The 17,757-nt window shown below is 43.5% G+C and overlaps 1 protein-coding gene across 3 annotated transcripts in view; it reads right to left on the bottom strand.

Moving 5' to 3' along the window:
• Window positions 1–9,313: 9,313 nt before the first annotated feature.
• IL7 (interleukin 7) overlaps window positions 9,314–17,757 on the bottom strand; it is a 65,873-nt gene continuing 57,429 nt past the window's right edge. For all 3 annotated transcript variants that reach the window (XM_030215779.1, XM_030215794.1, XM_030215787.1), the window contains 2 exons: window positions 11,928–11,981; window positions 9,314–9,951 (listed from right to left, as the gene is read on the bottom strand). In XM_030215779.1, the coding sequence (XP_030071639.1) occupies window positions 9,793–9,951; window positions 11,928–11,981 (213 nt within the window). In that variant the 3' untranslated portion in view covers window positions 9,314–9,792. The remainder of the gene's footprint in view (window positions 9,952–11,927; window positions 11,982–17,757) is intronic.

Genomic DNA, 17,757 nt, shown 5'->3' with positions numbered 1-17,757 from the left:
GAATTCGTTGCCGGAGAACGTGGTACGGGCGGTTAGCTTGACGGAGTTTAAAAAGGGGTTAGATAGATTCCTAAAGGACAAGTCCATAGACCGCTATTAAATGGACTTGGAAAAATTCCGCATTTTTAGGTATAACTTGTCTGGAATGTTTTTACGTTTGGGGAGCATGCCAGGTGCCCTTGACCTGGATTGGCCACTGTCGGTGACAGGATGCTGGGCTAGATGGACCTTTGGTCTTTCCCAGTATGGCACTACTTATGTACTTATGTACTTATATAGTTATCATACAGTTCACTTCGGTTTCCAGCAGTGTTTACTCTCCTTGTTGTAAACTCCTTTATAGGCAGATGCTCAAAACTCCGGCACTGTTTGGAAAGTGCCAGAAAAATACCACTGGATCACTGCAGTGAAGGAACTCCCTAATACACAACGCTAATGAGAAGCTAATTTAAGAGTGCTCATAGCATTGAGCATTAGGGAGTTTGACGGGAAGATGGTTGGCACATGTGCTCAAGAGTTGTGCCCTAAATACAGCTCTTGAGTGCATGCGCAGAATGCCAGAAGAGGAGGAGGAGGGAAGGAGAAGAAAGAAGTGCCAATTGCCAAGCATCCCATGCAACAACCACCAAGAGGATGACAGCACAGAACCCACTCTTCCCAGGTACCGGTGTTCCTGCCTACTAGAGTTAATAATAAAAGAACTGAAGTCCTCAAAATCAAAATCTATCATGGTCTATCTCAGTCGGTCATTTGAATATTGCACACAGACCCAGGAATTGAGCCCTTATGCCGATCCCAGGGCAGAGAACGGTTCCAGAACAGGCAGTTGAATAGGCCCAAGGCTTCACTGTGGTGACTGCCGTTCCCCAGAGATTGAGTACCTAGGTTCAGGCAGACAGCAGGACTTCGAGGGAAAAAGGGCTGGGAGAGACTAACCAGGAAGGACCGGATTCAGGCTGGAATAGGCAGATGGCGGTCCAAAAGGCAGCATCAGGGTCAGGCACAGGTCAAGGCAGGCGGTGATCCAATAAGCAGAGTCAGATTCAGGCACAGGCCAGGTCAGGTGAAGTCAGCAAGAAGAAATGCACCAGCTCAATCCAACAAGATAGTAGCCGAGGCAAAGAAGCAGTGCAAGGTTCCTGGTTTTAAGCTGAAGGTGTCTGATGTCACTGTAGACGCGCCCAGACTGTAGACGCCCTGGACAAAAGGGATCAACAGCATCGTGGGCGCGTGTGTCTGCCTCCACACGTAACACTCCAGGTTTGTGACAAAATCCTCTACAGGGTAAGAATAAGAACATAAGAGTAGCCATACTGGGTCAGACCAATTGTCTATCTAGCCCAGGATCCTGTTTTCCAAACAGTGGCCAAGCCAGGTCACAAGTACCTCTCAGAAACCCAAATTGTGGCAACACTCCATACTACAAATCCCAGGGCAAGAAGTTGCTTCCCATGTCTGTCTCAATAGCAGACTATTGACTTTTCCTCCAGGAATTTGTCCAAACCTTTTTTAAACCCAGATACACTAACCACAGTTACCACATTCTCCGGCAAAGAGTTCCAGAGCTCAACTATTCATTGAGTGAAAAAAATATTTCCTCCTATTTGTTTTAAAAGTATTTCTATGTATCTTCCTCGAGTATTCCCTAGTCTTTGTACTTTTGGAATGAGTGAAAAAATCAGTTTATTTCTACTCGTTCTGCACTACTCAGGATTTTGTAGACCTCAGTCATATCTCCCCTTAGCCATCCAAGTTGAAGAGCCCCAACCTCTTTAGCCTTTCCTCATATGAGAGGAATTCCACCCCCTTTATCATTTTGGTCGCTCTTTTTTGAACCTTTTCTAATTCAGCTATATCTTTTTTGAGATACGGTGACTAGAACTGAACGTAATACTCAAGGTGCGGATACACCGTGGAGCGATACAACGGCATTATAGTATTTTTGTTCTTATTCACCACCCCTTTCCTAATAATTCCTAGCATCCTATTTGCTTTTTGGCTGCCACCGCACACTGAGCAAAAGATTTCAGAGTATTCTCTATGACACCCCAGATCTTTTTTCTTGAATGCTGACTCCCAAGGTGGACCCTAGCATCAGGCAACTGTGATTCGGATTATTCTTTCTAATATGCATCACCCTGCATTTGTCAACATTAAATTTCATCTGCCATTTGGTTGCCCAGTCTTCCAATTTCCTAAGGTCTTCCTGCAATATTTCACAGTTCGCACGTGTTTTAACAACCTTGAAAAGTTTTGCATCAGCTGCAAATTTGATCACCTCCCTCGTCGTTCCGATTTCCATATCACATTAACTTTGTATCAATGTGCTTCAGTAACAGTTGTGTATGTGTATTACATGTGAGATCAGCAGTTGAGAATAGAATAAAATCCCCCAATGGCTTGCAGGGCATAGAATCTTCATAGGGATGTTGCTGTCCCCATTCCTCTCCGTGTCTCGGCACAAGCCTAATGCCAGCTCCAAGCTGGCATAGGGTTTGCAGCAGAAGGAGTATCCTTGTTTGGCGTGCTCCCTGCTGAGCATTAGGGAGGAATATGGGACGATCTCTTTAGCATGCATTTACTTGCTAATTGCAGTAACCCTTGGTGCACTCATTATTTCCAGCAGTAGGGGGCTTTGATCATGGTGCACCAGTAAAAGCGATCGCTAGTCCGGTGCTAATGGTCTGTAGCGCCTGCGTTTGCTACTGAGCATGTGAGCTTCATTGACAGGCAGATGATCAAAAGCCCCGCGCTGTTCCAAACAGCACTCTAAAATAGCACTGGAACAGCACGGGGCTTTACCGCACTGATGATCAGAGATAATGCATGCAAATTTAAGCAGCGCAATTATCTCTGATCATGGGATAGAAGTGCGGGCGAATTGTGCCTGAGCATGCACTCAGCACAATCCTCCCACACTTGTTTGACAGGTCTGGGCTGTCAAAAGCCCAAACCTGTCAAACACAGGGCTGGAGGTCCATGGGACCACCAGGCCTTGACTACCCCTGCCCTGAGCAACGGGGGCTGGAGCTCCAGCGGACCTCCGGTCCCCCCGATGATCCCACCCCCCCCCCCCAGGTTCAGGGAGGGCTGGAGATCCAGTGGGTCTCCAGCCCCCCCCCCCAAACCCCCAGAAAATGGTCCCTGGTGGTCTAGTGGCCGCCGGCCAAACCTCCTCCCACCCAGCAAGTGACGGGGGGGGGGGGGGGCTGCATGCTGGACAGGGCTCACCATTCCTCCCCAATGATCTGCAAACCCTAACACCAGCTCGGAGCTGGCGTAGGGTTTGCCACGGCCAGCGACCCAAATTTTGGCACGCTGGCCACGGCGATGAATGCGCTGAGCCCTGTTTAGCATGCATTAGCATGCTACTTGCGCAAAGAGCCCTCGAGCTCGTTGTTTCACGTGCTCGAGGGCTCTAATCATGGGGCGGTTGCAAACGCCGATGCTAGTATAGCGCTAACAGCCTCTAGCGCCGGCGTTTGCTTTTGATCATGAGGGTGTGAAGGTGATAGGATTAATCACAGTTCTCTTTTTATGCCGCCCCATTCCCCCCCCCCCCCCCCCCCACATATACACTGTGAGATCAGACAGGTGAATCAGTTCTGCAGTGAAACAATGGTGAGACCCAGGGAGTCTGAGCTCTGGTGTTAAGTCTCTGATTAGGATGTTAAAGATAACAGGGATTCCTCAGAACTCTGTAAGGCTAACAAATGATGTTATCCTTCAGCCTGAACCATATGAGTTTGTGGCAAGGGCACCTTGTTGGAATTCACAAGTGTAGCCCAGCATCCCTTTATCCTCTGTGTGATTAGAAGGGGTGCAGGGGGGCTTCCACCCTTCAAGAATTCAGCAAGGATCAGAAACTTTATAGGTTCTGGTTCCTGCAATTTCTGTCACAGTTGTTATGCCTAATAATGTACTGGTCTGGGAAACACAGCACCAGGCTTATTGCATCTCGGGGATCTTCTTCACCTTCCCTCTCCCTCTGTTATACATCTCGATAGTACTCGAGCCAACACCTTTACATATGTGGGCCCAAAGCTGTGGAATTTTCTGCCTTCCCATATCAAATCCAAACCTTTATACCTTTATTTTTTTAAAAACATATAAAATCCTAGTTTTTTTAATCAAGCCTTCCCTTCTGGTCCCTCAGACTACACTATTTACCTCTCTCCCATCGTTCTCTCTCTCTCCTCTCCTGCTCCCCTCAGCTTTTTATTGCTAACCACCTAATTGTCATTTGGTAGTGCTGTAAACCACCTTGATGGAAATTTCCCTAGGCAGTTTATCAAGTACTAATAAAACATGAAAATAAATAAATAAGGTTTGGCATGAAGGCTCTCCCTAGCTGACTGAAGGTCAGAGGCAGGAAGATGTAAAATGTAAGACATTGTTCCTATATAGAGTCACTGTTTTATAGTCAGAGGAGGACTCTGCTGCCACCAAAGCCCTCCATTGTTCTACCAGCTTGTCATCTACCCAGCCCCTCCCCCCCTGTTTCTCACCTAACCTACCCCACCCTCTTACTGTGAGATTGTCATTGGAATTCTTTTGTGTTTCACTTATATATACTGATATTTGTCAACATTTGCTTATTTCTGATCTGAAGAAGAAGGGTTAGCTTCGAAAGCTTATCAAAAAATATATTGTTAGTCCAATAAAAAAAAGGTATCAGCTTATTTTCTTTTCTATGTTTTGTTTTATTTCTATTTATTACCTTTAAAAGTGGACTAACATTAGACCACACCACTTTACAAGTTTTCAGCCTTCTCTGAAAAGAGTCAGAACTTGCACCTGTCTCCCACCAGTCTGCCTGCCTACAGATGAGATTAGATCAGAAATGTTATTCTATTGGCAGTTCCTAATAAAAGCATTGGGAATTCAGGCAAGCATGCCTCACTGCTGAATTCCTCAGGGCTGCTACACACTGTATCAGCTGGCTCACCTTTGATCACGAGTTCATTTACGCCTTGGAAAAATTATATGGGCAAATATTCAAAGGCACCTATCTGAATAACAGCACCTGCTATCCAGATAAGTGTTACAGCCCAGGATATTAAACAGCACTATCTGGATAATGCCTCTGAATATCCTTACAGACCATTTTAGCACTATGCAGATAGTGCTGGAACAAGCCAGGGTGGCCCTGAAACTAATCCAGATAATGGTAATATTCAGTCAATCTGAATAACCTGTATGGATAACCTAGGCCAGATAAAAGTTCTGGTGCTCACTGCTTTAGCTGTATTTTCGTTCCTAAAGAACAACTATTTACATTGTGAAGAGAAGGATTTAGTGGGCCACGTTCAACGTCGTAATTGTCAGTGGTGTGTACTAACTATAAAGGGAGTTAACTGGCACATAGCAGGCACTACATGCAGGCTTCGTCTCACCTTCCTTCCTTTGACGCAAGCAATGCGCCCACTCAATTATCATAGGCACTTCCAGAGAGTTTATGCCCAAGGCTTCAAGAAGCCAACTTGATAATACTTGCCACAGGTCTGAATCTTTAACAGTACCAAGCAGTCCGATCAGCCACAGATTGTTTCTGTGGCTTCAATTTTCTTGATCCTCTATGCACGCCTGGAGGGTTTTATTTGCAGTTTCCAAGATCCAAAGCCTTTACTCAAAGTTATCCACTCTATCTTTTTGCTGAGCAATCCTCTCCTCCTCTCAATCCTCTCCACTAAATACGGCTTGCCTATAGTTCAAATCCTTCCTTGAACTCTTCTACGGCATTGTAAATTTTAGAGTTTGCCATCCATGACTGCTGTAAGATTTCTAGTGAGTTCCTGCACCGCCGCATCATGAAGTGTGAAGACAGGCCCTGCAACCTTGTCAGCCATCTTGTCGTCCATGCCTTTGCTTTTGGTACCCTTCTGTTTTTGAGCCATCCAAAGCAGCCCATCGATACCATTTTGCAAAGGGAGGTAGATAACTGATTCAGATCACTGTTGAGCACCTTCAGGTAAAGTAGGTTCGATTTTTGGGGCAAATAATGAAAGAACAGCTGAAGAGCCCTGGAGCTGGAGAAAGAGGCGCCCGCTCAGCTAAGCTGCATCACGTGACACAGCCCCCATCCCCAAGAAGGCCAATATTTCTAATGAATTCTTTAATGTCGGGCTAAGTGTTTCCAAGTGTTTTTTTTTTATGTCGGGCTAAGTGTTTGTTCTAATTTCAAATATTTTCCATTTATGTGCACTCCTGACGTTTCCTTTTAGTAAGGTCATTGAGGGAGCAATCTTCCTTTGAGAAATGTTCCACTACTGAGCTGTCAATCTGTGTTCTTTTTTTTCTGAAATAGTTTATGTTATGACCATGGGGACATAAGCAAGAAGCCTGAGCAGCCAGGGAAATGTGGCTTGAATCAGTATCTCTCAAAGAAAGGGAGAAAAACTGTGATATGAACTTACCTTACTTAGAAGCTTCACTGTTCCTTTCCTAGAGAATGTGTTGCCAGTCTAACCCTGCATAAATGGCTTCCTAATGCATGCCTCATTGAGCGGGAACCGGGTATACATAAACAAAGGTGTCTTCATGTAGTGGTACCAAGGCTGGGCCTGGTACCCCCCACACCCTCCTGACCACCCTCCCCACACTAATCAAGAATGTCCTTGGTGGTCTAGTGACCCCCCCTCCCCTTACCTTCTTAAAAGGTTGGAGGCAAGAAGACAGGAGCAACACCTCCTCCCTCCTGCTTTGGGCCCCGCATCTTCCAAAATGGTGACGCCCAGCCCAGTACATCCTGGGATGCACTGGTGGGGCTAAGCACCATATAAGGAGTTTTCTTCCTTATATGGTGCTTAGCCCTGTCCAGTGGGCAGGCTGGGTAGGAACAAAGTCTTCTGGGAGTTGTAGGCACAGATATTTTCTGTGCAGGAAGGCAGAATATCAAATTAGTAACTCTTCAAGCTGCAGAGATGGGGTGGAGTTGAAATGGAGGAGAGCAGGGTAATTCATTAGTAGCCCTCCCCAGCTGTGAAAAGAGGAGTAGAGCTGGAATCTTTTATACTCAGAATATTGAGCATATTAAAAGAGAGCTCCAAGCAGAAAAGAGGCAAGGGGAGAGGAAGCTAACTGTACAGGGTAGAAACAGTAGAGGAGTGTGGTAACCGTGTTAGTCCACTCTTAAGGTTATCAATAGAAATCAAACAAAATAAAACATGGAAAAGAAAATAAGATGATACCTTTTTTATTGGACATAACTTAATAAATTTCTTGATTAGCTTTCGAAGGTTGCCCTTCTTCGTCAGATCGGAAATAAGCAAATGTGCTAGCTGACAGTGTATATAAGTGAAAACATTCAAGCATTACTATGACAGTCTGACAGGGTGGGAGGATGGGGGTGGGTAGGAGGATAGAAAAAGAAATCCTGGTAAACTTGAAACTGACACCACAGGGAAGAAACGGAAAGGTGACAAAAGGTCTAAGAAGCGTGCTGTTGGCATGGGGGGCAGGGGACAGAAAGCTGGAATAGGAGCATTAACTTTGAAATTCAAGGCACGAGTGCACTGTAAGAGAAGAGAAGACTTACAAGACATAGGCCCAGATGCACAAAAATTAACAAGCCAGCAATGTGGTTTTTACGCTGGTTTTAACTGGTTAAGCGAGCACTGAGTTCAGCGAGACATGCACAAAGGGATTCTGCGGCCTCTTTTCCTGTCACGGTAGCAGCTAATGATAATTGTAAGCAAAGTTATTATAATGAGCTAGTCACTATTCAAATATGCATTCCAAGTGATGCACAGTCCTTTTGATAGTGATGCACAGAAAGGACTGGCGACTTTAATGATGAAATTTTTACAGGTGGTAAGGAGCTGTCGGTACTGCTGTTTCTTTCACATTACCTCAGAAATAGCAGCTGCCTATTAGCTGAGGAGAGCTGTGGCATGTCTAGCACCCACCCTCCACCCCACCCCCATCCCTAGCTCGTCAAGCAGCCCTTCACTCTCTTTTTTGCCTGGCTTTCTTCCCTCTCCCATCAACAGTGGCTCCACTTCTGCCGAGGGTCATCGGGCAGGTCTGGCCACAGGAAAGGGAGTGCTGCAGAGGAGACAACTGGCAGCAATTTAAAAAACGTTTGAAAAAAAGATACACAATTCTTTCATACATGCAGCTTGTATGCATGTATGAAAGCCATCTGCGGCATGCGCAAAGCAGCCATGCTTAGTGATTGGCTGTTCTGCGCATGCTCGGGAGATCAATTGCCTTCTCCCCTGCCGAGTTGCTCACTGTTTTAGCAAGCAGCTAATTTGCATACCATTTGTTTTGAGCATCCTTCGCTATTTCCAACTCGGTATTTTTTTTTACTGAGCAATCTGTGCTTTAAACGGACTTTTGATGCATCTGCCTGTAGGTCCGGCAGTTTGAGACAGCTCCGAAGTCAACTAATCACCTTACAGTTTAATTTAATTGCATTCAAATCAAATCAGTTCTGTGACCCCTGAAGCAGGCAGGCGGTCCGCCGAAACACAGGCCCATGTCAGGTCTCTGTTTTAGTGCCTCAGTAAGACTTCGTTTCTGCATCCTCCCACCTTGAGAGTCTTGTGTCACCCTCTACTCCTCCTTGGTTCTTCACTGTTTTTCATAGAGGGCATCCTCCTGTTCCCTTTGTGGATTGTGATGCTATGCTTAATATCCCGTGTTAGGGTTTCTGGCACTATCTTGTTTGATGCCAGTTCTTGAACAGTGTGTGGAACTAACAACTGTCAACCATATGACAAACTGTACCAACATCTTTCACCATATATACTTTCAATTCATAATGAGCAAAAGGTTTGCAATACTCTCAGGGCCTCTTTTTCCAAGCTGTAGCAAATGGGGGCCTGCGCTTGTGTCAGCACATGGTTTTGATGCATTCCAAGGCCCCCTTTTACCACAGTGGGTAAAAGGTAGGTCTTTGGGTTTTTTTAAAGAAATGGCCACACAGCAAGTGCTTCACTTGCCACGCGGCCATTTCAGGGGGAGCCCTTACCACCACCACCCATTGAGGTGGCAGGAAAAAATAAATCTATTTTTGTAGCGGCAGACATGACGGCGCGCTGGGGGTGCGAACTACCACTGACCTGCTGCAGTAGCCCAGCGGTACTTCCTTTTCAGCAAGCAGTAAGCCCGAAATGGGCTTACCGCCGCTTTGTAACAGGGACCCTCAGAGAATAGATGAAAACAGAAATTAATGCATTTTGATCCATATAATCAAACATCTTTGCACAAAGAAATTTTATTATCGACATTGTAAAGTTATGCAGTTTAAAAAATGCAGTAGTTAGAAACTTATAAAAATATTTATCATACACATTTATTGGTCAGATATTAAATATGCACATCTAACTGGTAACAGGACAGTATATATTATTCTCTGAAAATATGTTATATATTTGAAACTACTAATCAACGTATATATAGGCAAAGGCATGAATGTTTTCTTCGCCATTTGCAAGTTAGTTCTTATAAGAGCCATCTGATAAGATGTATAATACATTAACACTATATAAAACTAGTAGAATGCATTAGATATATGTTCCGTATAGCTGCTTTCTCTTGCATTGTGCTGGGGTTGCAGATTTTCCATATGGCTGTGCTTCCTCTGTATCCACTGCTGCTGGGAAGAGATGGATTTCCCAGATTCCTGCTATCCACTTTGACAGGGTTTAGTGATTTGATATTTTGTGGTAGCAATTGTACCACTGGTTCGAACGAGCAGAGATTGTGTACATGTGGATGCCCATCTAAAGTGCATGGTCCTTGCAATGCTCTCAAACATTATTTTTTTCAGGGCAGACATGAGGTTTAGCAAATGTTTTCTAGCAAAGTTCTATTTGATGATAAATATGCTAATTTATTCCAGCAGGATCTAAAGCTAGATATTGTTTTCATTAGTTTACATAAAGCTCGGGTACATTTTTTCTCGCCAGAAGGTTGACTTATGGTTTTACACTCTTCTGTCTGCTAAAATAAAAATTGGGGGGGGGGGGGGGGAAGATTGAAAACATTTACAGATGCAGATCATTGTGTCATACTTTCACATTAATAGACGATTATTAAATAGACCTTAAGATCACAAGTGAAGAGATTTAAAACTTCTTTTTACCATGCATGCAACCCACAGTGACCCATCTTCCTGGTGCTGTGCATGCTACAGCAAACTAAAAAAGAGGTGGTGATACGCAACCCTGCAAAGGTGCAAGCACTCTGAAGAACAAGGCGGTTTATTAAAACAAGAACCCGACATGGCCATGTTTCACCCAAAGGCTGCCTCAGGGGTAATACTACAATAGAAACATATGTCAATAAATTAAAAACATAAAGAACATAAATCGAATTTAAATAAAAAATTCATACATATAATAAAAGCATCTACACCTTATTATGGTACACTTTATCATTGTACTATTTGTGTTCTGATTAAGCATGATTTTTATCTACTTCATGGAATATTTCACACTGCATGACTCATGTCTTTTTATTGGCTGTTTTGTCTTCATATGTTTTTATTATATGTATGAATTTTTATTCAATTTCAATTTATATTCTTTATGATTTTATTTATTTAGTTATTGGGATTCCTTCCTCTACACATTAATTGATTTGATTTGCTTACTTTATTTTTGTCTATTAGATTGTAAGCTCTTTGAGCAGGGACGGTCTTTCTTCTATGTTTGTGCAGCGCTGCGTACGCCTTGTAGCGCTATAAAAATGCTAAATAGTAGTAGTAGTAGTAATTATGAAGAGATTCACCCAAGGAGGTACAGCATTGACATATGTTTGTATTGTAGTATTTGTTTGTATTGTAGTATTACCCCTGAAGCAGCCTTTGGGCAAAACATGGCCACGTTAGGTTCTTGTTTTAATAAACTGCCTTGTTCTTCAGAGTGCTGGTCTGCTGTTTGATGTGCATGCAAGGACAGGAACCTGCATGGGAAACCTGAGTCTCTCCACACAGGAGCATAATGTTGAGTTCCCCCAAATGAGGTCTGAGTGTGGAGAGATCACATTTTTGAGTATTTCTGGGTATCTTCACACTTGCTGACCTTGTTGCATAAGAGCTATACCAAACCTCTGCAAGGTGACTACTACAGTATGTTTATGGTAGTTATGAGAAAAGAAAGGTCCCAATATTTAAAACAATTTAAATAGCTAGGAGCGGATAGTGCTGCTGAAAATGTTCGGTTAGTGCCCAAGCCAAAACTCGCTATTTGGAGGCATTCCAGGCTGTGGCATAACCAGACCTGACATTTTCAGTAGGCCCAGAGCTAATATGGGTGGGCACTATGTACATAGATATGAGTAGTGTTTCTTGGGATCAGTGGCGTAGCGAGGGCGGCTGCCACCCGGGGCGGTTCGCCGCTGCGCACCCCCGGTGCAGCATGACACCCACCCTAGGCGCATCACCCAAGCCCCCCCCCTCAGCGCATCACCCAACCCCCCCGAGTGCATTCTTGCCTGCCGTGTGCACGACGCTGGGGGGGGGGGGTGTTGGTTCCGCTGGTTCCCTGCTCCCTCTGCCCCGGAACAGGAAGTAACCTGTTCTGGGGCAGAGGGAGCAGGGAGCCAGCAGAGCCGACACCCCACCAGTGGCGTGCACCCGGGCCGGACTGCCCCCACCGCACCGCTCTTGCTACGCCACTGCTTGGGATGCTCTAAAATAATGACTTAGAATGCACTTGAAGATGGTTTCTAAGTACTCTGCCCAACAGCTTCCTTTCATCAACATAAACCACAAACATACTTAATGGGAAGAAAGCAATATTTTTAAATATAGTTACATTACACCATATCAAACTTGACCAGACATGTCTACTATAATGCAAACATCTCAACACACATAACAGGATCCTGCAATATAATTACAGCAATGGCATATATTATTCAAACTTGCTTTATAACAAATGTACATGCCTGATTAAGCAAAACAGGTAAAATACCTTTGAAGTCTTTTTCCTTTCCTTTGTCTCTACTGCTTTCTCTCTCTTCTGATGCTGAGAAAATAAAATTTCCACAGTTTGGCACATGTCCTTCAACTTTGCTTTATAATAAATATATATCAAAGGAACAGAACGAATTATAGATGAAGAACAAAACAAAAAAATTTACTGAAAATGACCCGACATGGCCATGTTTCTCCTGAAGGCTGTGTCAGGGGAAACACTATAAAATATATAAATCCAAAAATAATTAATATCTATTTCTAAAAACAAACACTTTCAAATAAAAACAAGAACAAAGCCATCATTTGTCAAATGCAGAAAGTGCAGGCGTGGTTACATGCATTCAAGAAGCATAACTATTTAAAAAGAACAGTGCATAATATGGAATGCATACACCATATGTGTTGTGGGACAAAACAAATATTTTGTACATATGTGTTTCATGCAGACAGTGAGATCAAAGACAAAAATCAAATATAAGTTAAATAAGAAGCTCATACCTAATAGGGATTGACAAAAGGTATATCTTTTATTAGTCAGCTAAGCTTTCTCAAAGGCTAAGAGCCTTTCTGTATATAGGATTATAAAAGTGCCTGGTGGGCAGCACTAGTGAAGCTTTAAATAAAGTAATTTAGAATTTGGTGCTAATGTACAATTGCCAAGCTGTGTAACAGCACCTACCAAATTGATAGCTTATATCTTATTCTGCTGAGTTGAGACACTGTGCTCACTAAAAAATGAGGTGCCGTCTTTTGGTGTTGAATATATCAATAATGCCATCATAGTCCAATGAATCACACAGTTCTCTCTCAAATGATAAAAGTGACAGATTATAGAGGTGACTGGTGAACATTGAGGCTCTTGATGCTGTTTTGATCCTGTTTACAGTTGAAAACAGTCGTTCCACAGTGCAGGTTGACATCGGCAGAGTGATAAGTACTCTTAAAAGGGCATTGACATTTGGGAAAATTGCACTTGTCTAGTACTTTGATTAAAGATGGATAATTTCTACCTTCTGCTACTTTGCATTTTAGATGCTGAACAAACACTGTTAATCAGCTTCCTCTATGGTAATACCATAAAACGTGCACGGGGGCAGTAAACTCTCTCTCTTCGGCCAAAGGCCTCAGATGTTGGCATACAGGCAGAAGAAGAAGTCATCATTCCATAAGCATCATCTTGAAAATGATTATTCAATTCTGTTGTCTGTCAGTCAAAAATTCATTCCACAGATGTCTCAAATCTTCATTGCTTTGCACACAAGAAGATCTACCCAAAGTGGGGAAAAAACAATGCTTCACTAAACTTTGTAGGTAGCTTTGTCTTTCGAGAGGAAGAAACATCTCACTTTTCAAGGTCATATTTCTCCAGGAGATCCTCTGTTAACTTAAAAAAGTTTATCAAAGTCATTTGACGTGTTCTCCCTAAACTGAACAAAAGTTTCTTTTAGACACTCTATCAGACTAATGCAATCTTTAACAGACAATGTGGCACTCTGTAGTCATGGCAAAATCACTGCTTTCAAATAATTTCTCAAATGAAGCTGAGAGAAATAAGAATTTCTTTGTTTCTAACTGATGTAGAAGAAATTGGGAATCTAGTTTTGTCTGTCCAGCAACATTTGAAATTTCAGCAAGTACTTCAAGAATAATATCATAAAGCATCAACACTTTTTTCACAGAGCCAGATTTTGAGCTCCACCTTGTGTCTGTTGATCGTTCAACTTCAAGGCATTGTCTATCAGGATGCAGTTGTTTCTGTACTTCCAAAAAAACAAGCATGCCTATGTGTACCTGTCATAAAACTATGCAAAGACTTCAGAATTTCAAAAAACCTGCTAACAGAGGCACATGCTTTAGATACTCTGCAGAACCAGACTGAGGCATATAAACAGCCCGCCGAAACGTGGTTTCAAAATGACATGAACACCTCCTTTGTTTTCAGACCTCACAGATGCTACATCAAAGCTGAAGCCAACACATAACTCTGGATCTAATTCAAGCACTTTTATCATTTTATCAGAAATCCTATTTGCTGTCATGACTACAGTATCAACAAATCCAACTGCCCTTTCCTTTATTACCCCTTTGTGTAGGTACCTGACACAACAAGCTCATGTTTGGAGAGATCTTTGCATTCAACACTCAGAATTGCATAGTATGTATTACTGGTTTCATGTATTTCAGATTTGATTTTACATAACAGTAGCAAAGTGACAGATTCCAACAGTTCATTCTGAATATCTGGGCTCATTAGAGTTGCATTCTTTGGAAGTTTTTTTAAGACACCTTTGGAGACTATCGTCATATTTGCTGAGGAGTTTGAACATTTTCAAAATGTTTCCTTTATTTAGGGCTTCTTCGGTCTCTCTGTGTCCGCATAGTAGAATTTCTTGTTTAGCACAGAATATCACAATATCAAGCACTACTTTCATGTGCTCATGATTTCTTTTTAACGGCAGAAGAGTTCATGGCATCTTGGTTTAGTTGATTGAAAATGTTTCCCCCGACCTCCTGGTAAGTGACTTTGTTTGTAGTCCACATTTTCCTAGTGCAAGAGAGTGTGCCTTGCTGGATTCATGTTTTAAGCAGCTCTGATTCATGTACTTCCAATCTCTAAAGCCAGTTCTCATGGACGTTTCTTCAGCCCAGGTATCAGAAAAATGTCTGCACACTTTGTAGAACACTGCATCCTGGCTTGCACTGTATTCTAGCCAGCAAACGTTTTGTACCAGTGAGATGAAAAACTTCTGTCTTTGCCACAAATTGAACAGACCGGGAAAGCCTGTAACTTTGGTTGTTTTGGTGGTTTATCAGTGTTGGATAAATCTGAAGGTAATTCCATCGTTAAACACTAGGTCTACTGATCTGTGAGCATAAAGTAGAACTTGTTGAGGAAACAGCATCCTTGCCATGCTCCTCTAGATGTGGTTTTTCAAATCTATCTGCATCCTTGCCATGCTCCTCTAAACGTGGTTTTTTGAAGTAGCTTAGTACAGAACTTTGTTTTACCATGGGGATAGACTAAGGAACACTGTCAGGAAATATATTTATCTCAGGAACACTGTTGAGAATTTTCTCTCCTGGAAGCTAAAATCATAATGAACTTCAATAAGTTTTGTGATAAGGATCTTCTGAATTTACTTCCAAAAACATAGGTAGCAGAAGCATAATAAAGTGGCCCTTTTACTAAAGCTTAGCACCCCCCAACCTCACAATCTAGATGGTTCTCAATCTCAACCATTCTTCTGTTGGGACACACCCAACAGATAATGTTCATGCAGGCGAAACACTGAACACTACAGTCTGTGGCACAACAACAACAACAAAAAAGCCCAAATGTTATGTATTTTACCTTTAAAAAAAAAAAAGGACTTAAGGGAAATAGAAAGTACTCAACAGAATTTACGTTTATTTCAATAGCAATTAATTTATGCCAGTTAATAAACTTATATTTTTCCAGAACTGTTCACCTTTATCTACTCTTCAACACATCAAAAACCACATGAAGCAAAGCCCCAGATTTCTAACTAATGAAATAAGAAAAATTACTGTCAACGTCAAGATTTGTATCTACCTACTGTGAAATCTGTGGCATACAGAATATAGCTAGAATGTTTCCTCTTACAGCTTTCCATTGGAACAATGTACTCAAATTCTGGTAGCACCTCAATAATAGCAACACAAAGTCCCTTCATTGCCAGGTACTTTGTGAAGTAACACTAAATCCTGCAAAGAGGCTTCTTAGGGCCTAAGTTGCAAACCGTAACACCAGTTCCAATAAGAGTACCTTTTAAAAGACAGCAGTGAATATATACAACAGCAATACGCATCCCATTGGAAAAGCCAGACAAGTCAGACTCACAGATCTCCACACAAACCATGTGCCAGCAGAATCTCTCACCTGCTCCATCACGTGCAGAACACAGACCAAGAATAAAGGACCAAAAATTAGAAATTTATTTATTTTCCAAATTTCTATTCTGTACTATAGTGCAATTCTAAACAGATCACAATTCAACACATAATTTTAAAGCATATTACATAAAACATAAAGGCCTTCCCTTCCCTACACCTCCCCCCAATCCATCCCAGTAGCCCAGTATCAGCCTTTCCCTTCCCTAATCCCCCATCCATCCCTGTAGCCCAGTATAAGCCCCTCCCTTCCCCACCATCCATCCCATAGCTAAGCATCAGCCCTATCCTACCACCCCACCCCTCCCTGGAGCCTAGTGTCAGCCCTGTCCTACCCCCTACCCATACCTCATGGTATATAAGACTTTTTTTTTTAATGTCTTGGGCACTGCAGAGCCCACCTCCACCCAGAAAACTGCCTACACTTTTTTAATTTTAACCTGGGCACTGCAGAGACCTTCCCCACCCAAAAACCCACCAACACGAGAAATAGACAACCTTTTTAAAATTTACCTGAGCACTATTAAAATTTATTGTTGGTGAGCTTCTGAGTGGGGGCGGGCTCTTTACTGCCTGGGGCAAAAAAGGTATATTGAATCATTAATTATACTTTTTTTTGCCATAGGAAGTGAAGAGCTCACCCCCACCCAGAAGCCTACCACCAGCCAGCATTTTGATTACACTCTATCCGGGACATGTTAAAATTAAAAAATATATACATATTTTACCTAAGCAGCTGCTTACAAGTGGTGCTCAGAGCACTGTGCTGGCTCCTGTGCTTGTTGTGTGGGGCCACAGGGAAGTGCTGCTGTGATCATGAATATCATCCAGGCTAGCGAGGGTACCCGAGACCCGGCACAGTGTGGATGAGCCGTACTCACGACACAGCCGGTAGCCTTTCCCATGCGGCACTGCGGTGCACTGCAGGGAGCAAGGCAGAGCAGCTGAGCTTACTAAAACAAACCGGACGGTTGTCGGACGGGAGTAAGTGAGAGCCGAGAGAGTAGCGGTGCAGGATGGCGTGCAGCACTTAACGGCCTACCAAGACTGCAGATCCAGGACCTGACCCGCATTAAAAAGAAAAAAAAAGACAGGTAGGAGGAGGATCAGGAGATCTGCCGGCTGTCTAAAAGCAGGTGGGAGGTGGATGAGCTGCGGCAGAAAGGCTGTGCACTTTGGATCCTAAACTGGGCCCACCCAAGCCTACCTATAGCAATGTCCTTGATTCCAGGGCAGAGTCAGCCACTTTTCCCTCTAAGCTGAGCGGGAGTCCTCTAAATGCATGCAGCCAGTGGTGTGGAGGGGGGAGGAGGGTGGTTCAATATTATATTTTCAATCACTAGGGACAGATGGGTTCCCTAGAGTCCTACAGAGTTTGCCTGTCCTTCACTATTGAAAATATGAAAGTGAAACAGCACCTCATTTCTCTCGGTACCAGCTTAACAACTCATTTCATGCTGTTTTAGGAGCAGAGCTGTTCATGTGTTCCGAGTCTCCCACCCTTCCACCCAGCGAGCGAAGCCATCCCAACTCCCCCCCCCCCCCCAGCATATACCAATCCCTGGTGGTCTAGAAGTAGTGACAACCCCCCTCCCGGCCCCCCTACCTTTAGTTGGAGGAGGGACGCAGCCTGCCTCCCTCCTCTTCCAGTGGACGACATCGCAAAATGGCGGCATCCAGCCCCGCCCATTGCATCCTGGGATGCACGGTGCGGGGCAACAGACCATGTAAGGGAGCGATTCCCTTGCATGGTTTGTAGCCCCGCCCAGCGTATCCCAGGATGCAATGGGCGGGGCTGGGCTCCGCCATTTTGCGATGTCGTCCACTGGAAGAGGAGGGAGGCAGGCTGCGTCCCTCCTCCAACTAAAGGTAGGGGGGCCGGGAGGGGGGTTGTCACTACTTCTACTACGCTA

Source organism: Microcaecilia unicolor, chromosome 1 (genome assembly GCF_901765095.1).
Source record: "Microcaecilia unicolor chromosome 1, aMicUni1.1, whole genome shotgun sequence".
Taxonomy (NCBI): Eukaryota; Metazoa; Chordata; class Amphibia; order Gymnophiona; family Siphonopidae; genus Microcaecilia; species Microcaecilia unicolor.
The sequence above is the reverse complement of the archived record's forward strand: the minus strand, read 5'-3'. Positions and strand labels throughout refer to the sequence as shown.